Source organism: Anser anser (genome assembly GCF_964211835.1).
Source record: "Anser anser genome assembly, chromosome: 14".
Taxonomy (NCBI): Eukaryota; Metazoa; Chordata; class Aves; order Anseriformes; family Anatidae; genus Anser; species Anser anser.
In genome coordinates this window covers 13,358,263-13,384,760 of record NC_139735.1, presented here as the reverse complement: position 1 = coordinate 13,384,760, position 26,498 = coordinate 13,358,263, and the positions used below count along the sequence as shown (strand labels likewise).

The 26,498-nt window shown below is 42.9% G+C and overlaps 1 protein-coding gene across 2 annotated transcripts in view; it reads left to right on the top strand.

Annotated features, from left to right (window-relative positions):
- Positions 1-26,498, top strand: part of CTNNA1 (catenin alpha 1) — a 114,695-nt gene that overhangs the window by 26,063 nt on the left and 62,134 nt on the right. For both annotated transcript variants that reach the window (XM_083798749.1, XM_083798750.1), the window contains exons 5-7: positions 50-169; positions 2,293-2,559; positions 5,207-5,410. In XM_083798749.1, the coding sequence (XP_083654875.1) occupies positions 50-169; positions 2,293-2,559; positions 5,207-5,410 (591 nt within the window). The remainder of the gene's footprint in view (positions 1-49; positions 170-2,292; positions 2,560-5,206; positions 5,411-26,498) is intronic.

Genomic DNA, 26,498 nt, shown 5'->3' with positions numbered 1-26,498 from the left:
TACTGGATTGCTTGGAAAAATATGTGAATATATCTGTATATCCTTTCAGGTGGAAGAAGGTATCTTGAAACTAAGGAATGCTGGCACAGAGCAGGATCTGGGTATCCAGTACAAAGCCCTCAAACCAGAGGTGGACAAACTTAACATCATGGCAGCCAAAAGGCAGCAGGTATAGTGATGGCAGCTCTTTCTTATGTATATATCGTTTCTTTTTCTTTTTTCAAAAGAAGAAAATAAGGCAGCCTTACTGCTCTTGGGGACTACCTGTTACTGCTGTTAATTTATTTTTTTTTACTTTTTTCTTAATACTTTGTGTTGCACTCAGTGGTGTTTAGAAAATTGAATGGCACTTGCCTGGTAAGCAGAAAATCTGCTCAGCTGTAGTACATTGCCTCTGACTCAAATTTTCCTGATAGCATTTGTTTGTTAATGCTTTAGTACCTTAATGAAATGCTGCTTCTATAGAATTGCATTGATGGATGTCAAGACTTCCCATTTTGAAGCAGTGCAGGTGTGGGTAAGGAAAGAGGATTGAGATACAAATTTGTGGCTGGTGCTCTCACCACAAGACCACACAGCCTTTGTGATTTGCACAGATGTAATGAACCATGGTCCCTTAAACAGGGAGCAAAAGTCATGGCTGGGGACAGAATTACAGCCCTTTCCAAGGGAGCACTGCGCCATGCCAAGCAATGCACCATAGCTGGCTAGTCTTGCACGGAAATGCCTGTTTGAGGAAGGGTTTGAAATCCTTATTGCTTTGTGCATGTCCTGTATTTGCATTGCTAGTGCTTAACCTTAAGTCACGTGTAAAGGTTTTGTTCAACATCACTGTTGTGACTCACTCCTTTGTAAGTTAGGCTTTAAAAGGAAGTAGAAGTACTGGCAGTCAGATTTATCTGAAACAGCGTAATTCTTTTAGAGCATATTTCTTATTCTGTTGTTCTGTACAAACCAAAACTGCTTATGCATCTCTGACACTGCTTGTTTACTTGCATGGATTCATCTTCGAAAATAAACTGGATGCAGTTTAAAATGGATTGCTCGTTGGTTATGTATCTAGAATCTGATTGCAGTAAATGGGAGTGGGGTTACGATGGCAATACAATAAATGTTCTTAAACTGCTTCATGATGGATTGTTTTACACTATGGGAAGTGGTTGTGTTAAATCTGTAAGCCTGCTTGGAGTGCCCTCCCTGCTTAGCGTGCGTCTTACAGAGGTCTTGTATTACCCATTCATTTTGAAGGGTCTGTCAGATTTTTTTTCCCCGTATGGTAAAGTAGCCCATTTTTTCATTTTCGTTACCTCTTTGTAAGGCTTAAGAAGTAACTTAAAAATGTTCATGTTGCTAATAATTGTGTTCGTTCTTCCTTTTCATAAACCTTACTGCTTGTGCTGGACTCAGAACCTCTGTCTATTCATGGTACTTACTTTCCAAAACAGAGGTGGTGATGCTTTAGAGAATTGCAGCAGTGAGTGTTTGGGAAAAGACCTATGGACTCTTAAATCTTAATCTTAAATTAGCACTAATTATAGTCATTGGATTTATTTTCTCCCTTTGGAGATGAACAAGAAGCTGAATGAGATGATACTCTTGTTCTTCTAAAAGTAAGTGTGTGAGTCTCTTAAGGAAAGTGAACTCCATCTTCGAGGTGTGATTAAGGAAGACATTCTGGTTGTGAGTCTTGGAGTTTAAGATCTGGCTTCTCAGATGCAAATTCATGATAAGGCTCCCTCGGTTGAGCTGATCCATACAGAACAAGCGTGCATTTCTTAACAACTATCTCTGTGCTAGTTGCACAAATTAATTGGGTTAATCACTTGTGAAATAGAGCCAATAGACTAATGTTAGCGGTTGTCAGAGATTGCCTTTCTTTTTTCTTCCTTCAGTTAAATGATGCTTGCCACTTATGTCTAAGCATCTTAAAGCACATTTTATTTTAAGACATGGAAAACTGAGGTCGCTACTTATGCATCCTCCTGATGTACTGGTATTGTCTGCTTTCAGAGTGCTGGTCCTGTAGTGTGGCAAGGAGCAAACATGTCTCAGATCTTGAAATGTGAAGCTGTGAATTGCCCTACAGTACTTTTTTGAGTTTTTGCGGAGCTGTTGTGTTCTAAGATGAGTTGAGCTATTAATAATAGGGATATGGGGAGAGCTCAAGGTTGGGTTAGATTTGAGCATACTAGCCAAAGAATCTGCCCGTCTCTTGAAGACGCAGGGAGACAGTGTATGGATTGAATGTGGGGACTGTTTTCAAACGGCTTCTTTCTTTAATTTTCCTAATAGGAATTGAAAGATGTAGGTCACCGTGATCAAATGGCGGCAGCCAGAGGAATCCTGCAGAAGAACGTTCCCATTCTCTATACCGCGTCTCAGGCCTGTCTGCAGCACCCTGATGTGGCTGCCTACAAAGCTAACAGGGACTTGATCTACAAACAGCTTCAGCAGGCGGTCACTGGCATCTCAAACGCAGCTCAAGCAACTGCATCAGATGATGCTGCCCAGCAGCAGGGTGGAGGTGGAGAGCTGGCTTATGCTCTGAACAACTTTGATGTAAGTTCTGAACCCGTATGTAAAAAGTGGCAACTCCAACTGCTGCCTTCGCTCACCTGATTTATGAGCAACAGCTTGCTTTTGCTTATATTACCTGAAAAATCATTTTCTACTGAAATACTGCAAGTCCCAGGTGAAGCAGGCTTTTATTTTTTCGAATATGGCTCTTTTGAAACTAGGATTGATAGAATATAGAAAGGAGCAGTGCTGTTCTCAGTGATTGAAGGCTGTCAAGTTAAACTAGCTCAAAAATAGCTCTTAGCCTACTGATACATTAGATGTAAGTCCTTGGTTTATTTGAAATTGATTATTTCATAATATATTTATGTAATGTATTCTTGTAGGTGACAGAAATGACTTTTTAAAAGTGAATAATATATTTGCAATTGCCCAAACTACCTATTGAGAAGAACTTGAAGTGGGAAGTGTAATATGATCTTTGGTTGGGAATGAAATCACTTCAAACTGATGTGTTGTACTGATCTGTCATATTCTTTATCTTGTATTCTGGAAGTTACTTAGGATAGCCATACACTTTTACTGAGAATACTTTCCTTTTGAAGCCAGTATTTTGTCTACCGCTGATTCGGTCTCAGAATTTTAAACACCTTGGCACTAGCTCACCTCTAAACTTATTAAATAACACAAGTCTGTTGCTCAGAAAACGTATAATGCTTTTTTCCCCAAGTATTGTTCACCTTCTCTATTTTAGCTCTTAGCACCCTTGCTCTTCTGTGTTAATTTCCTGCCATGTTTCTTAACTTCTTTTAGCATTTCCCTAAAGGATAAAATGCTATTTGAGGTTTTCCCTATGCCAAGTGTAAAGCCTCTCTATGTGACCTCTTGGGTAACAAGATGTCGTGATTATCTTGATCTTTGGGACTGATTTGGGTTTTAAGTCTCTCTCAAATTCCATCAGTTGAGCGTTCAGCTACATGAGTTTTAAGACTCTGCTTTGGGTTAGCACCCAGAGGATCACAGGTTTGATCAGAGCCCTGTAGGACAGGAAGGCAGCTCTAGTAACAGCACGTGATATTGAGGCCTGGCTTTGGTATGTAGAAGTAAATCTGAACCGACTTGTTTTTCATGTATTGGCTAATCTAATTCAAACCATTTAATATGATTTCTGATACGTGCTCATATTTTACTATATGAGCTCTCTAATATACGGCCAGAGACTATTTTTTTTTTTGTTGTTGCAGCCTGCGTTAAGCTTCTGAGCTTTTAGTTCTGTGTGGCACGACTCCCTGATAGCAGCAGGGCTTGTTCAGCAGGCTGGCCTGAATGGGCATTGTGTGCGAGGGCTTTGTTGGCTCATCCTTGCCAAAGGAGACGGACAAAACAAATGTGTTCAGGTTCTCTGCAGATGTTATCCCTGCACTTCATTTCCTGTTAACATTTGAGTGCTATTGTGCTCTTGTAATAGAGGTTGTGCACACGCCCTCCCAAATACTTCAGTGTTTCTACTGTGCTGGTGAAATATTAAGTGATTACCAGAAGATAACAAGATAATCGTTCTCTCTCGCTCATTTATATGGTGCAATTTTGGAGTTGTAGCATACTACCGTTGGAGTGTCTGCATGGCTAAAACGTTGAGGAAAAAATGGGACTGTTAGGAGAACATGTGCTGTGGCTAAACCTGCTGTGAAGGCCGTGTGGTTACTCAGTAGGGAGACTAATTGTACTGACAGTAACGTTGAAGTTAGCTAGCGTACAAACTCAGTGTGGAAAACTCCTTTTTCAAGAAACTTTGGGGCTTCTTTCATAAAAAGTTATCATCATTTTCCCCTCCTGCTCACTTAATTGGAAGAAAACCTATGCAAACCCTAAACAAACCAGCAAAATTTGAAATGGCCAAATCATGTTCCTTAGTAAACTGTAGAACCTGTTTATTTAAACTACCTGGAAGTACTCACAAGGTGATGTATGCTCCACGCTGCTGCTGCTTGGTGAGCTTTCTATGGAGGGTGATATTGGCCCCTTGAAGAGTAGATGCTTCAGGCTGAATAAGCAGTACTGATTTTTCTCAGCATGATCTGTGCTTACTAATAATCTTTCAAGATAAAGCTGTGATAGTCTTCTGCCACGAAGAAATCTATTTCTCTGCTATTTTAAACATTGATGTTGATGTTTCACTTGAATATTTGAGAATGCTATTATATTTACCTGTATAATTGCTTACTAGTGAAAGGAGGACTGGATAAACTAGGACACCAGAGTACTATATATAGGACTAATTTTGGACATTTGTTTTTCTTGGTTTTTTTTGGTTCATGATGAGGTAATTATATCTGACAAGTTTAAATAGTGAAGGCATGTCCGGATTGACATGTAGTTAAAAAGAGTTCTGTATTTGAACTTTATTTGTCCTGGCACATTTGATTTTGCCATTCATATAATGAGACTTCTTGTGGCCAAGTTCGGTTTAGCTGTCAAAGCAGCACAAGAAATGACTAGCAACTTAATGTGATGGGGGACCTTTTAGTAATGTTACTAAACTACTTGAGAAAATCACTCTTGGTGCCAGAATGTTGGTTGCCTTTCATGCTTGATCAGGGGGTTGCTGTAAGTGTTGGTCTTTTTGATGACTTAACAGTAACTTACTGCTCAGTCTGATATCTAACTTCCAAAACCTTTATTTTACCAGAAACAAATTATTGTGGATCCATCGACCTTCAGTGAGGAGCGTTTTAGGCCTTCCCTGGAAGAGCGCCTGGAGAGCATCATTAGCGGAGCAGCCCTGATGGCTGATTCATCCTGCACACGTGATGACCGACGGGAACGGATAGTTGCAGAGTGTAATGCAGTGCGACAGGCCTTGCAGGATCTACTTTCAGAGTACATGGGGAATGTGAGTATCTTCTGTTCTGTTTGTTTAGTTTTTGTGGTTTTAGCTCCGTGAGATCATCCAAAATGGGGGAGTCAAAGCTGCGGGTCTTGAAGCTGGTTTGTTCTACTCCCAAACAGGATTTGAACATTAACCAGGAGTCCTGAAAGGTTTGTCAGAAGGCCAGCACGGAGGCAGAATCAAACGTAAATTTAAATCATCTGTGATACTTACCTTAAAATTGATCTCTGTTCTATTGTCGTCATATAGTACTGTTCTTAGGTTATGATTCTTACATACTGGTTTGTGTAGAAATTCTATAGAATTAGGCTGTCTTCCCCCTCAATTTGCATAAAGTAACTAGGCCTATGAAAAAAAGTAGTGTTTTTAACTTTTTTTTGAAGCTTGGGAAGTTTAAGTGTATGAACTTTTTAGCTGAAGGCATAGGTTTTCAGAATCAAGTTAATTGCAGTTGCTATTCCATTTGATCAGAAGTGATATAGAAAATTAAAGCTGAAATATTTAGTAGGAAATTTGGAGAGGGGTTTGATATAAATATTGAACTGAGCAGCTTTCCTCCAGTGTTTAGACATTACACTACACATAATGTACATACAGTGTTTGGAGCTCGAGTGTATTTCTACAGTTGGAAAAAGTGTTATGTCATGAAGATGAGCTTCTGTGTTTGAAGGCATCATGCTATACTATCAGATGCTGCCTCTTTTTTCCTTAGCCCAGGGGTTTTTAATTTTAATAGCTTTAGCAGTGTTGAGTGATAAGCTTGGGATTTCATAAGAGTCTTTAAGCTCAATCAGGTTTTTAAACATAAATATTATAAAAGGGAATTGATTTTAGGTGACAAGTTGTGGGAATGACAACAGTGAGATTGTTTGTAGCATCATGGCAACTAAGATTGACTGAAGAAATCATAAGGGGCTGAGGTGAAGCCTTATTTAAACTTCTGAGCATGTTTGAGGTAAAACTTAGAGAGATTTTCTTTAGATGGCAGAATTTATTTAGCAAGGTTGCTGTGTTAGGTACCTTACCTCCTTACCTGTGATTCTGCTGTCTTTTGGTGAAAGCTACTTCAGTGTGAAATAAGTGGTCCGAAGTCTGCGTGTGCGACTTAGGTGGCTGTTATTTGGAGAACAGAGGTGTGCAGTGAAAGGTAGAAAATAAAATGAGGGTTTCTGTTTACCAGTGGAAGACAAGGACAAAGTAATTGGGCGAAACTGAAAGACAAGTCCCACATAGCCTGTGGGCTGAGCTGGGTGCTTCATGTAGTCTTTCTTAATTGCTTGTGAAAGTAGCTTGTGCTTGGCATTGATATTATATAGAACTGGAGATGGCAGCTGGGGAGCAAACCACCACGTTGCGCCCTTTGAAATGCCTTTCAGAGCAGGGTGTTTTATTAGTATATGAGGCATCCGTAGTAATCCCTCAAACAAATGTGCTGCTGGATTGGATGCAGGCGTATCAGCACGACTGAGGATAAAACATCCACCAGATGCTAATTAAAAACATGGAGGAAGTAAATGCTCAGTCTTGTGCACAACAGATTTGGTTGCATTTCTCTCCTTGATAGATGGTCAATACCTGCGTAAGATCTCAGAGCTTTGACTTCCTTGTGCCATAATGCCTATCTTGCTCCTCTGGCTGTGTACTCTTGTCTCCGTTATGCAAGTTAAAGTAATCATGTTGAGATGGAAAGAATGTATTCCCTATGTTATCTCTTTTAACACATTGTGAAATTAGTGGAGCATACTGAATTTTTTAAAGTCACTGCTATGTTGTGATTGTAGACAGTGTAGTTGGGAAAATGAGATTAGAAATTCAGTGAAATGGAGTGGAAAAAGCAATAGATAAATTATGGTGAAAATGTGGGATGGTGTGTGAAAATCCATACTGAGGGTAGAAAAAAAATACAGGATGATGAAGCTGAAGAATGAATAATAGCTGGGGACCTATAAAAGCGTTTGGTTCATCTACAGGAAGAACAGGGATGTGCTACTTCTAATGTTTCCTCTGCTATTACTGTATTGTGCATGTATGAGATACCAACAGCCACAGCACCCAGCCATCTCCTGTTGTGCATTTCTCCATCCTACCTTTAAAGATGGAAATGAATTGGACATTAAATCGGTTAATTGCACGGTACTTGCAGTGCATCATGAATGCTGAATGGTAGAATAAGACCAAGAGACCTGTTTTTTTCAAAGAGAAAACGGGGATGAGCAATACTCTGAAAAGGCTGAAGCATAGGAATATCTTGAGGCAGATTCCCTTTTAGTTTTAAATGCCTTCTGTTCTAGTGACTTCCTCTAGCTTCTGGGCTTGCTTTCAGATCTCTGGTAATAAAAAGGCTTTTTCCACAGGTAGTTTATAACTCAAAGTTTAGTGTTTTGGACCCATGGTTTAACTGTCTCTTTGGGCCTGTCCCCGAGGGTTCTGTAAGTCTTCAAGCGTTGCTGGCTGTGTTATGATGTGTGGCAGAAACTTCTGTCTGAAAACAATTTTCGGTAATAAATTGAATCACAGGTTCCCTTGACCCTTGCATTTGCTGGCATGGTGATGAAACCTATAGCTAGAAGAAGGGCAAGAGTTGCTCATTCACTAGTTTGTTATAGAAGTTTGTATCATCTTTTCTTGGATTGGTGTCCATCTTACTTCCTTTTCTATCTGGCACACCTGTTACAACTATTTTCAAAACAGAAGACTGGCCCAAAGTGGTCAGACTAAATTTACATCAAGGCCAGAATCCTGTCTTGAGAGTAGTGAATGGCGGATACCTACAGGAAAGAGGACAGTAACAAGGGAAGTATGTAGTCTAACTTGCCCAAAATAGCTCCCAGATGCCAGCAGTCTGTAGCTCGGATAATTCCTGAGCTGGCATTGCTGACTGTGTTTAATAGCTCGTGCTGGACTTTTCCCCCATGAATGTCTAGTTTCTTTCTGAACCCTCATGAACTTGCAGCACCCATAAGCTGGAAGGCTCCTTGCTAAAGAAGATTAATCGTGTCGCATGAAGCATCTCCTTTTGTTTGAAGCAGAGTGCCCTTCTGTCTGTTCAGTTTGCTGTTTCTTCCATCTGATTTCAGAAGAGAGTGAGCAGCTATTCCCTGCTTACCCTTCTCTGTGCCATACCATGTAGCAGACTTCTGCCTCCTCTTTCCCAGAATGAAGTGCCCTAATTTTATTAGTTGCTTGCCATAAGGAAGACATTCACCACCACCTTTCAGCTTTGGCTGGGCCCTCGTTGCTAAACAGCACGGTGCAGTAGGACGGGGATTGTAGGGGGAAGGAGGACTCGATGCCTGCCTAGATCTGTCTCCCTCACAGAATTTTGCATCAGCTGGTTGTAGCCTGGTCCCGAGGGCTGGGTGCTGGTTAGCGTTTGGTGCGAGGGTGGCTGCCTCCTTGCTTAGGGTCATTCAGAGGGCTGATGAAACTGCTCCGTGAAGATTTAGCTTCTGAGTCGTAGTTGTTGGGGTCTGTTTTTGTGAACGTTAAGTCAGATTGTCTTTCTCTTGTGCATCGCTTAATGCCTCTGTCTGTTGAACTTCATCCACCATTTTATTAGCTGGTGTCTTGATTTATATCCTAAAAATGCCAACTGTTCATCCCTTAATTGTAGCATTCAGTTTTTAGTGTGTTTTTTTCCTTCTTCATCTTCCATTTTCCCCCAAGGAGAGCTGGCTTCCATTACGGCTCCTGCTCATTTCAGCCCATGATTCTAACAGAAAATAGTTTTCCTTTTTAAACTAGCACTGCAGATCCCTCCTGGATTCAAACAGCAAACACGAATATCTGAGTGTGATATTTTTTTTTTTATTACTCTGAGTAAGCTTTATACTTATTGCTAGTGCTGAATGGCACAGCAAGAATGGGGAGGTTTAACGAAATTCATTATTGATTCTGACTAGCACTGTAAAAGCAGAGTAGTCCAAGGTCTTGGATCCGAGATCAACTGCCTAGAATGCAATAAATTGCCCGCTTCAGTCACAGCTGAATTTGTAATATAACTAATCGATGGCGAGAGCCAGACCTTTGTGTGATGCTGCATTTGGGAGCTCGTGGTGTATATTTTATTAATGAAATGAAAAAAAATAAATTCACAGCATATGTGAGTTTGGTTGGTCATTGATAACAGACTTTGAGACAGGAGGACAGAACAAAACATCTCCTTGAATGTTGTTCAAGTTCCTTGTTATACCAAGGAAGAAGTTGGTAAGAGAGCTGGCATTTAGAGTTCAGGAGTAAGCACAAAAGATTATTTTTATTGTATTTTGTTACAGCTTCATGATCTCATGTGGGTATACGTTGATTGGCTCCAGTTTGCCCCCACATAAAATATATAAAACAGAAGGTTTTTGGACAGTACTACCAATTTATCCCAGTATAGCCCTTACGCTAGCAGATGGTGCAGTATCTTCCTCAGTGTACCGAGCAGTTACAATGCTTGTTTTTGCTTTTTGTACTGTATTGGGCAACTCTACCTCAAATTTACGCACAGAGCGTTCATCACAAGTTATCTGAAGTAGTTAAAGTGAATTCATAAAAAAGAACAGTGGGCTGGTTGGAGCCGAAACACTTCTGCATCTTTAAGAAGCAGGTGTGTAGGATGGAGAGGTAATGTGTCCAGCAGCCACAAAATCCCACAAACTTCAAGTTGTGACAGTGCGTGCTCTGTGCGGTAACTCTCCGTGGGTGTTATTAGTGCAGAGCTTGGGCAGCTTGTCTTCATCTCAGTGACCGCGTTGAATATGGGAGGCATACAAGGTCATATTATTTGAGGTTGGGGTTTCGCAGATTAGAAAGTGCAGGATGTCAGCTGGAAGCTAAACCAGAAATTTTCAGTCTGTTCTGTTTGACTACACTGAACTTGAAAAAGACACCAATTTGCTGTGCTGGGCTATCTGATTGACATGTAAGACTGAAAATAAGGACATCCTTTGGCTTTTTTGACAGTCCACTTTTATTGTTTGACGGAGAGGCTTTGGAGGAGTGGGGTGTGTTAGGTTTCTTTCCATGAATGCTGCTTTAGAGGCATTTGGCAGCAGTGATCACAGGTGTTCAGATCTATTTAGTATGCACAGAAAGGTGCAGAGAGGTCTCATTTTAAAGTCTATTCCGTACCCCACCAATTTCTAATGCCCGTAACTGCCCTTTCAGGCAGACACAAGTAACTCAGACTCGTACTTGCATAAAGTTTGTCAGAAACTCTAGTTTGGCTAGCATGGAATGTGAACCCAGAGCCCCATTGTGTACAACATGCTCTTGTACAATAAAATCCCTTGTTACTACATTTGGAAACGATAAATCATGTTACATAAAGTAGCTTGACAGGTCCTATTTCAACGGGAATTTTAATGCTTTCATATTATCATTCTGACTGTGTCCTTGACTGTCTGGATTGCATTAGAGGTGCTTGGCAGCAAATGGAGAAAAACCATTTGGGGCCAGCTTCAGAGCAAGCATTCCAGGCACAGATTATTTCAGCCGATCTTTCCAGTTTCCATTTTCTGCTTGGCCTGAAGCAGGGTGTGTCTGGGGGGTGGTGTTTGTATTTCTTTTAATATTGGCTTTTAGCACAGCTTGAAGGTAAGTGGGGCAGTTAAACCCCAGGCTGCTGCACTGCACTGCCTGGTGGGAGCTCCTGCGTGCTGGCGGGAGTGCCGTGGCTCTCAGGATACCTGAAGTAGATCTCAACACTTCTGGTTTTACACTTGTTGGTCTTGTGATTTACTAAATGCTTGTTTTTCACATTGTTTCTGTGTTCAGCACAGCTACAAAAACGGGCTTCTCCAAACAAGTGCACTGTTTTCCTGATCTTAATTGCACTGGTTTGCTCTTCTTTCCTAAAGCTTCCTTGAGCATCTCCGGTGCTTGAAAATGAATGGGCAAGAGCATACCTAGCTCATGTCTTCAGTACGTTTTGGAAGAAGTAATTTTGTCTTCAGAATGACCATTCAGGGTATTTTGACTCCTGACACGTGTGACTTACAGAATGGAAATGGGTTTTGCATTCTGAATTTGCCTATTAATAAGATTAATAATAATAGCGACCCACAGCATTATATTCCCATCAGGCTTAGAAAGGAACATGTGCATTTTCACATGGCTGTTAAACTTGTGTACAATTCATCCGTGTAGTTGGAAGGGCTCTTGCATAGCCCGTTCAAGCAACTGCTTCTGTGGAAATAGATATGAAGTAAAATGTCAGACTGATCCATATTTATGATAGATGCTGATAAAAATCTGCCTTGAGATAATCTACACTTTCTTTTTTTTAATATTGTTTCTGTCAGTTTAAGACACTCGAATGCTGAAGTGATGGACACGGCTTGAAAGCCTCGATGGATTCTCCTGTCATGGAGTTTGCTGCTCAGGAAAGGGAGCTGTACTGTTGTGCTGGGCGCTAATTGCCATAGACGTTACCGGTTTGACAAAGATGATGCTTTTAAAAATAAGAAGTTTCTGAAGTGATACTGTTTTCAAGCTTGTAATGCTTACTGGGTGATGTAGAGTAAATAACTGAGCATGCTTGAGTGAAGCCTGATGAGAATTTCACGTGGCATTAATTGGGTGTTTTTGAGCCACAAAGATGAGCTTCCAGGTTGCTTACAGAGGGCGTTCTGGAAACTCTTCTTTCTTACGTAGTAACACGAGGCCTATGGAAAGAAATGGAAGAATTAAAAAGTCCTGAGTACTTCTTCAGGCAGCCTTTGTGCTGCGCAGTGAAAATGCATTCCTTAACGAAGAACGGCTGTCTTAATGCACCCTTAGGAGAATTCAGGAAAGCCCAAGTCGCACCTGAAGTCTGGTTCCCGGATGGGTTCAGCAGCCTGTTGAAGTCTGCAATCGTTGCTCTCCTCCGTGCGCTGCATTCAGCCCATGCGAACCATTTCGTGTCAAACAGCAGCAATAACTTTTAAATTGAAGAGATTTGACAGCAGCTGGAATTTAGTCTAAACTGTATTATCTAACTGGTCTCTACTTGCAGTCTTTACGCACTTTTCAGCATTTTTGCTGTAGATTCTAAATACACAAAAAAGAAGGAAGGTCAGTGCCCTTTGAGGAGCAGCTGAATTCTGCTGAAGCAGAGCTGAAGTCTAGTGCTGTCCTTAAACTTGAGGGCAGAGTCCTGCGGGTACCTTGTGTGGCAGTGAAGGCTTCCATCCCACCTGCTCCTTCCTCTCCTGCCCCTACCCTTTAGGTTTGTAATGGTGAAATGTCCATTCCTCCTTTCTTGTTAGGCACATGCGGTCCTCAGTGCTAACACATCTAATATTTCCTAATACTAAATAACAAATACAGACCCTTCTTGATTTAATGTTGTGCAGGTGGCTTTTAAGATTATAGAATATCAGAGTTGGAAGGGACCCACGAAGATCATCAGGTACAACTCCTGGGTCCCCAAAGGACCACCGCCCCCCCAGAAAAAATCAGTCTTAGAGTGTTGTCCAAACACTTTTTGAAGATTGGTGGAAGGAAGACTTGAAATAATAACCTGTACCCACTTGATTGTGGTCTGGTGCTTGGTATTTAGCAGCATTTTACTTACACTGAGCTGTAAACCATTTTACATAAATATGCTATAATGTTATGCATGGATTCCGCTTAAAATTCTATGTTTTGTGACTTAGTCCACTTCAGAATTCTGCTGTTTTGTAGGAAAATATTTGAACTTTATCTGCCTACGTAAGATAATATATTTAGTTGCCAACTGTGAAGCTTTATTCAGTGATACTTGAGTACACTCTCAAAGCCAAAATCAGGGAGTATAGATAGAACAGAGCATGTAAGTTTGCACAGTGACTGCTCATCTGTGGATAAACAGCCTTTTAGCCTCCGGCAGGATCATGCTCTCAGTGTGCAGAAGTATTACACACACAACTGGGCTTTTTAATTTCTCTTCTTGGAAGAAAGGGATGATGGAATTATTACAAAGCTGGAATGCTACACTTCTTGCATTACAACAAAGTACTTGCATCTCAAGTCCTGGATTCCCCTTTTTTCCTTTAGCCGTGCTCTAATACAAACTTTGGATTAAGTTCCTATCTTTCTGCACAATGGGATTTAGAAGATAAGAGTGAGAGAAAGGACAGTCACTGCGTGCGCACACATGGCTCTGTGTTATTGTCTGCTAACAGTAATATCCTCCCCAGTTCTCTGGTGATAGGCAAAACTGTTAAGCTCTTTTTTTTCTTTTTTCTTTTTTTTGCTTGGTTATATCTCTTCACTTCTAAAAAGACCTCTCTGCAGGCAGTACAGGTGTTGACCAGAATGCGGGGTATCTGTTCTAGGTGAGGTGCTATTTACCATCTAGACCGTGTTCTTTGCCTAACCTGTTTTATCCTGTTCAGGAAAGCTGATGTTCTGTAATGCTCATAATGTCTCCTGGAGCTCCAGACCTACTTTGTCCCGGAAAGTCAACTGAATCAATACGGAATAATTAGCACTTGTGGCTTATCCAAGTAGTGGCAGCCCTCTTGAATGTAAATAGAGGCAGAAGAGTGACTTAATCCTCCTCTAGCATGAGGAAAGGATGAGGGTTAAGCCGTATCTTAAAAGGCTGTTGAAATAGAGGAGAGAAATTTGGTTTCCCTCTGGTTTGCACAGGGCCGTGTTTCTGCAGCAGGAGGGACAAGAGGTGGAGGCAAATGGGCGGAGGAGAGGCAGCGCAGAAACAACTTGCTTGTGCCAGTGCTCAAACCCCTTCTGCTCAGAGCTCTTTGAAAAGACTCGCTTTGTGCCTTTGGAGGCTGCTTGCTCAGAAAGCCAAGGTTATCGTTGCTGAATTGGTACGGCAACAATGCTCTGGGCTTTCAGGCTGAGAACTTCCCTGCGAAGGTGCGCTAAAAGATGCATTTTTCTCAGTGCCAATTAAAACCAACAATCGTTTCCCTGGGCATCCAGCCACAAAGGGGGAGGCAGGGCACTCGCGAAATTAGCAGGAGTCAGTGAAAGGGCAAAGTCCCATCCGTCTAAGTGTGCTTTCACAAGGGGCTGTGCCTTTAATATGGTGTGTGTGCTTTTCCCTATCGTCTGCGTGTTTCAGGCTGAACTTAAATGTTGCGTGATGTGCAGCTGTTCGTGGGTTATTGACTCATCCTGCACGTATGTTAGCCTTTGACTGTCAGAAACAGGCCTTTGCCATTCATTCATAGGGTGCTCTGCTGCTTCCATATGCGGCCAGAAAAAAAAGGCTTCTCAGCTCTGAATCTTCTCTGTATGCCCGAGGTGCTGTCAGCTGTGTTTTACTGAATATGGTAACTCGAATTGACGTTATCAGTTACTTTATAAAACCTGTGGAAAAAGCTTGAAAAATGAAGCCTGATAGTACTTAGGAAAATACAAACGTTTTGAAAGCAGAAGGTTTTTTTTCTGTTTCTCTCAACTTTGTAGGTAGAGCATCTCGAGAGCAAGGTAGCTCTGTGCAGCAAAGGGAGCTCAGGAGATGTGGGGGTGTGCAGGGCGATAATTTGAGAGCTGAGTTCCAGCTCTTGTGCATGCAGACAAGTTCGTCCTGCTGCTTGCAGACTGCTTTATTAGTTGGGGCAAGCAGAGGTGTTCTGGCAGCATGCAGGTGTGCCTGGAGGGGGGTTTCTCTGGCCCTTCTGCTTTTTGCTAGCTCCAGATTCTCATTCTAGCTTGCCTTTCATCTGCCTGACTTCCATGGAATACATGTTGGTCTCTTATTCAAAAGATGGACCCCTTGGAAAAATAAAAGGAAGATGTGCTTTTTATTGCCTTTGTGCTAAGTTCATTGAATTTTAAACTATGATTCTCACCTACAAGTGGGGCAGGCACTTTTTAATGACAAATTTAGGATCTTGCAATGCAGTGAGAGGCTGTACATAGGGGCAGTTGGGGCAAATCAGGGCATTTAAGACCTTAAAATATATGAGACCAGATAATTCTGATATTTTTAAATTCATTGATGTTGTCTTGATGTGTGAATACAGTTGTCATTGTTTGTGTCTCTAGTTCTCTTTGAGAGAAACATTAAGGAATGCTGGAGATCCTGAAGTGTCTTCCTGTGACTTCTTTCGAGACACCCCTCACTTAAGTGCTTGAGATTTATCTATATTTTGAGTTTTTTTTTCTTCCCTGGCACCAACTTGTCACCACTTCTGTTGATGGATTTCAGGTTCACTCCGGAAGATGCTCATTAGCAACTTCGGTATATCATGCTTTTAAAAAATCCTGGTTCCTCAGTAGCGAGATAACCCAGGGCTAGTGTGCAGCCCCCCCAGTCTGCCTTCTGTCCCCTGTTAGGAGGTCGTGATGGATGCGTCTCGTTTTGCGTCTCGTTTTCAGGCAGTTGAATTACGGCCATGAGCATCAGTGGTGGCCCAGGCTGTAATGCCGCCATCTACTCGGTAACTTCTTTTCAACCAAATACTGTGTATTGTTTTAAGGATGCATTTTTTTATGGATGCACCTTTTTTTAAGGATGCATTTTCTTTTCAAAACGTCTTCATTAGCACTCACCACGTGCCACCAAACCCCAGCAAGCAATTCTGCTGCTGCAGAGGCTGAGCAGCTGGCTGTGTTACAGCATCCAGCCAGGTGGCTTTTGTGTCAGGTTTGAATTCCCTCTTTTTTTTTTTGAGGGGGTGGCAGGGGGATCATTTGTGTATCTTGCCTACTTCACTGCTCAGCTTCTTGGGCTGTCTGGCCATACCCTGCATGCTCCTCTGGCAGCCTGGGGCTTGCTAGCTCATCCCCGTGGCAGCTTTGAACCTTTACTTTGAGGACAACTTCAGAAGAATTGTCTTTATTGAGTCATTTCGGGGGAAGAAGGTGACAGGAGAGCTCTGATGTCAAGTACAAAATAAGACTGCAGCTCTATCACTTGATACTGTTCCCCTTAAATGCCAAAATGTGAATTTCCTTAGAGGCAGAATGAGTTCTTGGGCACTTCTCCAGGAGTCAAAGAATCCCAATTCTAGAGGTCAGTGGACTGAAAAAAGCCAAGAAAATGAGAAGCTAATGCGGAAATAACTGAAATGAGGTTTAGGTGGGGGAAAAAAACTGAAGCCATTCTGTCTTGCACCTGAGCAGTTGACCCCTTTGGAGCTAATGGCCTGCGAGGCGGTCACAGTTCTTCCTGTGGGATCTTTCAAATCAGATCTGTGACTGAGGAAGGCAGGGTCTTCCAGGCTTCCAAATGTACGTTCTTGGGCTGAGTCGGAAGAGCCAGTTTGAGGCAGGCTTTGTATCACAGGGCTCTTGCAGTGGGGGCTGAGCTCCCTGCCCAGGCTGGCGGCAGTGCCGGGTCCGGGTGGGTGCTGCCTTCTCATCCCGCTGCTCAGGTGTGCACGGATGCTGCGGGACGAGGCGATGGGAGCTGCTGCTAAAAGGATCGAGGAGATCTGAGGAGGAATGTGTGCGTGGAGGAAATGGTAGTAATTAAGCAGCAAATCGGCATGGCCTCGGACTCCCCCGTACACTCTGAAGGCTTATTCACAGATAATGTAAAAACTGTCTTTTTGTTGACAGATGCTGAAATCTCCAAACTTCTGTGTTTTTATCTTCAGCTGGTTTTATGGAGCTGTGAAAACATCTCCTGGCATTGTCAGGCGTTGGGAACATCTCCCCCCTTCTGCTCCTCAAAATCAGCTGGAGTTCAGGAAACATATCTGAAAGGGCAAGGCTATATCAAGCGTACAGGGGACTTGTGCTGCCCCGGAGTGTTCCCGGTGTCATTTCTAGCAGACAGATTAATTTCTCTTATGCTTTTTGTAGCCTTCCTCTGTGGATTTGGTTATATTCCCCACTTCTGAAGCAGGGTGCGTCTGAAGGAAAGTGTCTGTTCAGTACTAGGCTGCAGCGAGCTCTGTGTTCAGTTAAAGCTTATTGCTTGGTGTGAAACTGAATTTAACCAACTGTGTTTTTCAGATCATTATCAGCTTAAGTGCATTCAATTTCCCTGTTTCACTGCACCAGATTGTACAGTTCTGTACATTAATTGTTTGTTTTGAATAGCTGCTTCTTTATCATCTCTCATGATAATTTAAATCATCTATCTAATTTCTTTGCAAGTAGTGGCTGCTACAATACAAACGCGAGGTACCTCTGCATCCCCTATTTGTCTGATTTGCTTTGCTTCCTTTTTCTGAACACTTAGATGATGCCACGGTACCGCTCCTCCTCAGATGTGCTGACTGTCCCTAAATGGTTTATTTCCTTTGACACTAGTTTTCTTTTGAAGAAGGGCAGCCACTTTGTATGTGTCAGGCTTGTGCTAGAATTTTAAATACTTTAATGCATTCTCATTATCTGCAAGGGTGGCTGTCTAATTAGTTAACTTGGTAAATAATGGCTTGATAGTGTCTCTGCAAAGTATGACATTATGCATGCCACGGTTTAGTGCCTTTCTAATCCTGGACAGTTCCTCGGGAGTCGCTCGCTTTAGGTAAGCGGAGGAGCTACGAGGTTGCTGGCTTTCTTTAGCATCAGCAGCCTCGCGGTCAGCCAGGTTGCTCTTGGTTCAAGCAATTTCCTCTTCCGTGGAGGAAAGTGAAGTTCCCAGGATCTGTGCGTAGGAGGGAGAGGAGATGTTTCTCTCCAGCTTTTTGGTGCTGGTAAGGCTAGAGGTGCTCGTTAGCTAGTCCCCCCGCAGTTAGTCAGCTTTTGGTGCTATTTCCAGTTATTTTGGTGCCTCTTGCTTCCTGTCGAAGACCACTTAATGTCTAGTTTTTCGTTGCTATGTTGCAGGGTAAGTGTGCTGAATCCTTTTCTACAGGAAATACTTAAAAATCTGTCACAAACTAAAGCTATTTATATTTCTAATAATGAATAAAGGATACATTAATTCTAGCTTTGAATGTCTTATGACTGTATGGGTAGGATTGTTTTATTATCTGTTTCTCTGAGCTGTCTTGCCAGGAGTTAGGTGGCTTTATTCCCAGATTTATAATGCATTCTCTTCCTCTTGGAAAGGGCATATGCTGTCTTGGCTCACTGTTTTTAATTTGAGTTTTGCAGGGGTCTGTGTTGTTCCAATTTTAGTTGTTCTATTTCTAATGCCTTTCACATGCATGTAAAGTATGATAAAAACTAAAATATTTCAAGGCTTTTACAATGACGTTGGGTGTAAGCTTCAGACTGCTTTTCATACTTCTGGATATATCTATTAGTTCGTGTAATTCACAAAGGGAAAACTTGAGATATTCTTTAGACTAGGTTACTAATTAACATAAAAATGAAAAATTAAGCCTGTAAAAAAGAGACTCCACGGTAGCAGATTACTCACCACCCCCAGCAGCTGTCTTGTGGCTCAGCAGCACTTTGTCCCTCTGATTTGGTATTCTGGGATGTTCCCCCATCCATCCTTCCATGCCGATCTACCCAGTGATACTGCAAGTGAGACGAATTGACCTGTGTCCAAGCTAAACTAGTTGTCGTTCAACAAACCTGCTGGTGGGGAAACAGCCGTAAGTATTGACAAAATATTGTGCTGCCCTCCTGGAGCTCGTCCGCTGTCAGTCGAGGGCGGTTTGGATCAGGCCTCACCCGATGGCTGTGCGGTCAGAGGTGGTCCAGCGCAGTTCTCGTCTGCAAGGAGGGGGCTCTCCGGGGCTAAAACAGAGCTTTTAGCAGCACTTTGGATACTTCTCTGGGCTCTGAGCAGACCCACCTCGTAAAGCTGCAGAGAGTTTTCTTTTCACTACAGAATGGTGCCGATTCACCAGTTTTCCATTGCACGTTGTCTTTTTCTTTTTGCTTTCTGCTGGATTGAGGGAGAGCTGGGCTTGAAGCCCTGGTCCAGGAGGAGACCCCCCCCTTCGGCTTAGCACAGCAGGGAGCAGCCTGAGCCTGGCATCCTGAGCACTCACGGCAGGGGAAGGGCGGTGGGGAGAAGGAAGGAATACAACAGGTCTGCAAACTCACTTGGAGGTGCATTAGGGCACTGAGCCCACTGCAAAATAACCTCTTTGCAGCTGGAGTCCTGGAAAGTAGAGCTTGGGTGCCTCTCCTTCCTACCTGATGACTGGATGTGAACTGATGGAGGCGTCCAGGGAGGATGGGTGGGGAAGGAGTTTGCTGCTTGAGGAGGGGTGGGGGAAACCTGGCAGATTTAACCAGTTTCAAGTTAGAGCCTTGCAGCCTGGCTGTCAGAGCTCAACTGGAAAACGTTCAAGGTACTAAGTACAAACCTCTTGCATTTTGCAAAAGATTCCGGATGTGCTGGGTTGAAATCTTGCTTTTAGAGGTTGTCCTAACTCTGCCTCAGTCCTGGTTTTACCCCTGAATCATGATTTCATGTAAAGTAGGAAAACTCAGCTTTAGAGTGTGCTATACTGCCCATCCCAGCTTTCTTTTTGGCTTTTAAGGAGATGAGGATGCATGCTGAGACAGGTTGACTTTACAAGCATTACTTCTCATCTGTATGGCTAAATGTTTTTGCCTCCGTGGTGGAAATGTGTTGCAGAGGTGTAGAGCCTGTACGTATGTTATTATGAAACCCATGCCCTTGACTTCTTTAGATATAAGAATAAGCCTCAGGAGAAGACTGCTAACTCCATTACCCGGTAAAGCTCTTTCGCAAACATTTTGTACCAGTTTAATCTGTTCTGTTTTCCAAACCAGAGATCTTTTTCATCTCTTCCCCTCCTCCCGAAGATCAGTAGTGAATATAATGGTAAAAAAATTACGTTGTGCTGTCGCAATATCATTTTTCCCTCAAGAAATAATACGTCGATAGCACTGCACAGTAATTTTAAAGCTTTGATTTCACCTTTGCTTATAGGAGCACTTGCTCAGTTACTATTGCCTGTGAAGACATTTGAATGAAACTGGTAGTTACCCGTGCAGCTGGAGCACAAGTAGGGTTTGTGTGTGCGGATGTATATACAGGTTAGTTATTTAGGAACTGGGCTCCTGCCGGGGCTTGGAATGAAACTTGCCACTTCACACGAAGAGATGCGCTGCTTACAAACCAGCCCTGTGTCTGGTGGTGAACCAGCCCTAGTATTTCCCAGTGCTTCCAGCATTGCCCTTGAGTGGCAGTTCTGGAGCAAGGTACGTGGGATTAGGAATGGGTTTGAGCCTGGGGTGGTCCTGTAGATTTTGGTGAGCTGCCGTTAAAGATAAAATGTTGTGAAATTTGGTAGACAAGTAACTAGTATGTTCTCCTGATTTTCCTGTTAGGGAACAGACTGTGCAAGAGCAAAACCGCAAATTGTAGCGCTCAGATGAGGAAGTAAGACTTCCAGAGCATTTTATATTAATGGAAAGACTGCAAATATGTTACTAATTTGAAATATCTGTTTCAAAGGCAGTAGAATGCTTTTGATAAAAGATAATGGTAAAATAGGCCTTTCCCAATGCATTGAATTTGATTTTTTTTTTTAAAACTTGTCAAAACATAAATCTGTCTATGTAATGGCCTTGGAAGAAGCTGTTTTAATAATCAAAAGTTCTTTTTTTTCTGCTCAGAATGTTTTTTTTTTGAGTCAGATCACAGAAACCTATTGTCATTTATCACATATTGTGCTTTGTCTGTGAGCAGTATTTGTCAAGTATGTGGTCTTGTTACTTAGTCCGAATCCTTTCACTAGTTTAAAACATGTCTTGCATAAGCAAATGTAGGAAACTCAATATAAACAAAACCCAAGATAAAAATGAGTAATAGTTTAAAATAGTTTACCCACTTAAAGCAGGGTATGGCAACTAGCAACACGTAGGCTGGCCGGAGGTTTAAATGACCAGGAAATACCCAAGGTGCAGGACAGATGGCCTGCAGCTGCTAACAGGTAAAAAGCTCGGAAAAAGGTGGCTGTGAAGTAGGCACACAGTCTAACCAGACATAGGTTAGGGTAAGATATAACCAGATTTGGTTTATACAGATGAAAATAACATGAAGTTATTGATTAACATAATATTAGAGGAGTCTGGTACCACGATTACATCTCTGTGCTGTGTGCAGGTCCCCATCAGCTGAGGCACAAACCCTTCTACAGACTGAATTGCTGGAAGCTTTGTCTGCACTGCCTAGGAGAACTTCCTTGCTATTGATTTTTTTTTTTTGAGACTTAACTTTCGATTTTTAAATGTTATTTGTAGTTAGTACCCCAGGGTCACTGGTTGTCTACACTTTGTTTTGTTTCATGTGCACTTTACTGTGTCACATCTCCGTTACAGTTTTTACACGTTCCTTACGTGTATAGAATTAAGTATTTTAGAGGAATGGAGTGGTTGGGTTGTTTCATTATTTACCTAATCTCACTTTTTTTGAGTGTGTCCCCCTGCTTTCCTGGGTTCCCAGCCGCAGTCTGACAGTCAGCGAGGACAGACTACGTTGCTATCCCGACTGTTACGGTGCGGGCTGCGGTCAGGGGAGTCGCAGTGAGCAGAAGGAATGTGCTGTGATGTAGTTAAGTTTGCATAAACAACTGAAACTGTTTTTTGCTGATGATCACTTACTAATTCGCCTGATGAAGATGACTGGTTTTGAACAAATGGACAGTGAAAATAGGTGTCCGAGAGTTCCTCTTCTGATGATGCAGCTTTACTTGGGCTTATTTAAGTGATAGAGAGCCCACTGAGAAGAAGAAAGCATTCAGCACTCTAATAGCACTGGCTCATCTGAATGTAGTATAAAACTTTTTCATGTGTCTCTGGACACTCTCATTGGCACGCTTTGTCAAATTAATTGTTGTCCATGGACAGTTGTAGATATGAAGGGGTAATATCCCTGAAATTTATCTGTGTGCTGCACTGGAGTAGTTCTCCGCTTCGTCAGTGCTTTCATTTGTCTTCAGTGTTTTACAGCGTGCTGTCAGGTGACTGTTAGTCACGGGAAGATCCCCGAGTCGTCTTGAGCTGTGTCAGAGTACGGCACGGAGCGCTTCCAGGTCTGCACATAATGCTGCTGGGGGTGTGCGTGCAGCTGCAGCACGTCGGGACCTCGCTGCTCCTCGGGGGGGTTGTGCTGTGCCGGCTCCTGCTGGTGAGGTGTGGGAGCAGAGCCTTGAATTGGAGGTATGGGAGCTCTGCGGTATGGGAGCAGAGCCTTGAATTCATTCCATAAATGCTCCTCCAATTTGGAACAAAGTGGTGGTTTTCTCCAGGTTCCAGATCTGTCAACAAACGTCTGTGCTGCCAGTGAATCCAAAACGTGGTGTGGAAGAGGCGTCACAGCTTGTTTGGCACTTCCCCGTGCTGAAGCGGTATTTCAGCTGCAGCGTGTGGCCCGTAGATACCTGGAATGCCTTACTCCTGACCGCATTGTTGCGGACTGTGTGGGTGTCCAGTTAGTTTAGCTATGGGCAGCAGATGTCCCTAATCCAAAGGAATGACACATTTCAGCTGCTCTGAAGTAGAGAATTACTCTCCACTTACAGGCAGACTAACACTTGGCAAAAGTTCACTACGTACAGCACACTGAGCATGCTGCTCCGTGCTGTCAGTAAAGGACGGACTGGAAAGTTAGCTGTCGCCGTAACCTACAGGAACTTGCCGGAGGTGCAGTACTTTTTATTTTCCTCAGGACTGTGGTGGTGTGTTAGAGATGCAGTGCCTGCCGCTGTATTTTTTTTTCCTGTAGTCCAGCCTAATCAAATGTCTAACCGTAACCTTTTTAAGTTTCTGGTGTCTTAGGAGTAGATGCTAATTGCAGGAAAAAGGCATCTGTCATACAGTCAGCGCTCCCTTATTTCCAAGTTTCACAGCTGCCATGGTGCTGATAGATGTCCCAGAGCTAAGTCGGTCATCTGTAGAGAAGAATATAAACGAGAGGTGGTTTTCTCTGCCTGCCTACCCTGTGGCTGTTAAATTCCTGAAGGTCTGAACCCTGAAAGTATGCGCTCGATACCCATACAGCTTCCAGTTACTGAAAGGAGGGAGCAGTCTTGGCAGCCCATGCCCCATCTCTGGCAGCAGCGTCCCAGTTTTCCGCTCCCACCAGGTGCTGAGCTGGGTGACACCTTCCTGTCCTACCTGGGAAGGCAGTGGCACGGCCGTTTCCATCTGCAGGACTACCTGGAAAGATTGAAGAGGAATTCCTTCGCTCTTAAATTATTCAGCCAGAATTTCAAGTATGGAGTAAATCCTAAGCTTCTGTAGACCTTGGCAGAACAGCTGTGGCTGTTGGTTTGGGGACACTGTGCTTCAGGGCTGGGCTTGATCAATAAATAGCTCCACATCTTTACCCAGGCATCTCGTCTTATGCTAAGGGAAAACATAGATGGTGCTTCATCTCCCTGCTCTTTAAATGAGAGCTGGGGGGCTAGGCAGAGGGCCTTTGCAGCGAGCCCCGCAGCGTGGCTTTCCCACCTTGCGCGTTCGTTCCTGGCTCGGCACGTGCTGAGGATGCGCCTGCTGCGCGGCTCCTCCTGGGGCAGGAGAGCCGACTCGGTGAGCTCAGCGCCGATTTACGCCGAGCTGAGTGCTAACAAAGCTTCCGGAAATGTCTGCACCGGAGGGGAATGCACGCGTGCTTTCCTGTTGTGAGCCATTGTGCCATGTCTTCGGTGACGGGAGCTCATTTATAGTCTGCGTCCTGATCCCTTTGCCCGTATTCCCGCTGCTAACAGATTGGATCATTATTAGCTTTAGTAAGAGCTCTATTAATACGACAGTTTTTCTTCTCTGAAAGATTAAAATCTTAAGGTGGTATCAGGGTTGAAGGAGTCTGTTTGAGGGCAGGAAATGATAGTCCCAGTTAACCAGCACATGGCTTTTGAGACAGAGGTTCAGGGCGTGTGATGGATTATTTAGGAGCTAAAGGAGAGAGCAAATAGCTCATAATAAAAGTACTTACTGCAGGACTGAGCTGGATTTCATTTTCACGCTCTTCTCAATATTTTTAGCTCTTTGCTATCATATAAGTAGCACTACTTCTTGCAATAAGCTTTTCTGCAATATTTTGTACACTTCATAAAGGATATTTCTGTAGCTGTATGGTTGGGAAGCATCTTGGAAGGACCTTTCTACTTGAAATGCGTTTCCTGTATCTAGTGCTGGCTTTAATCTCATGCGGTCTCACAAAACCTGTTCTACCTATTAAATATGCAGTAAAGCTGTTCTGTTTGGTAGAAGATTGTATGTTTAAACAGCAGAAGTCCTCGTCCTCGTTGCTCTTGTATTTTAAAATTAAAAATTCAGCTGCCATGCTACCTTACGATTCAGAGCCATTAGAATGGATTTTTCAGATTTATTCTTCTGATTATAATACAGAAAATTAATTGTTTTTGACTGTAAAGAATTGACCCATTCATTATTTAGGAACCTTCTTGATGGATGAACACTTTCTGCTTCCAGACTTTTCATGAAATAAGGCTGCTTTCTGAATTGATATAAACGTAATACACCCATGTCAAACAGTGGATGCACAGCACCCTTTTTTAGGGGAGAGAATTGGGAGAGAAAAATAAAAGCGCTTTGTCTAGTTTGTCTAAGTATTCAGCGTACAAGTCATAGAGTCTGCTGGGAGAAAACAGGATTAACTTGCTTGAACTGCATTTAAAATAATTCTGTATTTTTAAAAGGAGGATGTACTAGTTTCTTAAAATGTCCTGGTGGTGAATACCACTTCAGTTTTGTGTGCGTGTGCCACATATTGTAGAGATGACCTTGTGTTGGGCTTGAGATGGACAACCAGACACTGCTCTGGTCTCCGCTCAGCTCCTTGCTGTGCTTGTGATGCTGGTTCACAAGTTCTCAAATGATCTTTGTGTGTATTTAAGTCTTGGGTCTCAACCTTTTTAACAGGTTAAGAAAGATGGAAAAAAAAAAAAAAAGAATTTGTAAGACCTTACTGGTTAAAAACAGCTGAAGAACTAAAATATTTTGGTTACCTTTTAAGCCTGGAAGTGTTTGCTGAACGCCCTCAGTAGCCAAACCTCTTCAGTCATTCAGCACAGAAATAAAGGCGGAATTTAGTGAATGAGGCAACTGCAGTCAGTTTTTGTTTCATGGGATAATTCCCAGAGCACAGGGCTCTTGATGTCAAATATGACAGGTAAAGCTTTTTAATAGTACAATTGTTTTCCTACTACCTAACGGTAATGAAACTGTTGACAGGGAACAATTTAATAAAGAACCTTTTCTTAGGAACATAACTTGAGGCTTTTATGGGCAGATTAATGCTTGCGCCGAGCCCTGTCCCTGGCCTGCACGCCTGCCGGGAGGAAGCGGGCGGCGCTCGCCTGGGTGTGCTCCAGTTCCCAGTCCGTTTGTGCAGTCCTCTCTGGCCAGATTCTTGAGTCTCAATTTTTTTTGCAGTTGTCTTAACACAGCCTACGTTTAAAAGCTAGCTGCTAGGGATGTTGATATTTCCTTGTTACTAATTGGTTTTAAGAGTTTTGCCTAGTATTTTCTGAGCATCATTTTTTTTCTCTTATGCATCCTGCCTTTCCTTGTGAAAGCAACTGGCTTTGCGTTTTAGAAAGATGGCCTTTGTCTTAAAATTGGCCTCTTTGAATGTTTAAGCAAATAGATTTATCATGTGCTGCTTTGAAGTATGAGAAGGATTTGAGGAGTGGTTAGCCAGCTGGCATTGAGAACCTAGGAGAATTTGTTGTAGCCAAACCTTTTGCAAAAGAAAAATGCAAATGCAGCTCAGGCTCAGTTACTAAACTGACTTTAACAGGCAGTTCAGCGTATGTAGTCACCTTAGCACATCCTGAAACCCCTCCTTTTCTTCAGCTGTTGTATCAAGTCTGTTGGGTTATGTCTGTGAACTTGTCACTTGTCTACATGAGAAATTTTCCTCGTGCTACTGAAGCACCGTGACTTTGAACACCGTGTTCATTACAGGAGCCCGCATGAAGGACACTCATCAGGGAAGTGCAGCCCGGCGTGCTTCCTGGGCTGCTGCAATTCAAAGCCGGGATGATGTGCTGCTCGTTTGACATCTCTAAGTGGTAGGGGTCTCTTGTCCCTGCACATCTCCTGGCAGGGCAGGGCGGTCCCGCTGGACCTGCCGCACTCCAGCTGCTGCCCTACCAGAGACCGAGGGTCTGCGCTCCTTCCCCTGCTATGTGAGCAACTCCTGCTAGTCAAGAGGCGTCCTGGCTGAGAAGAGCTCTGCTTCCTGCAGTGAAGCAGCAAGGCCCATGTGCGATGCGGTTCCAGCAAATGGACTGGGCCAAACGCG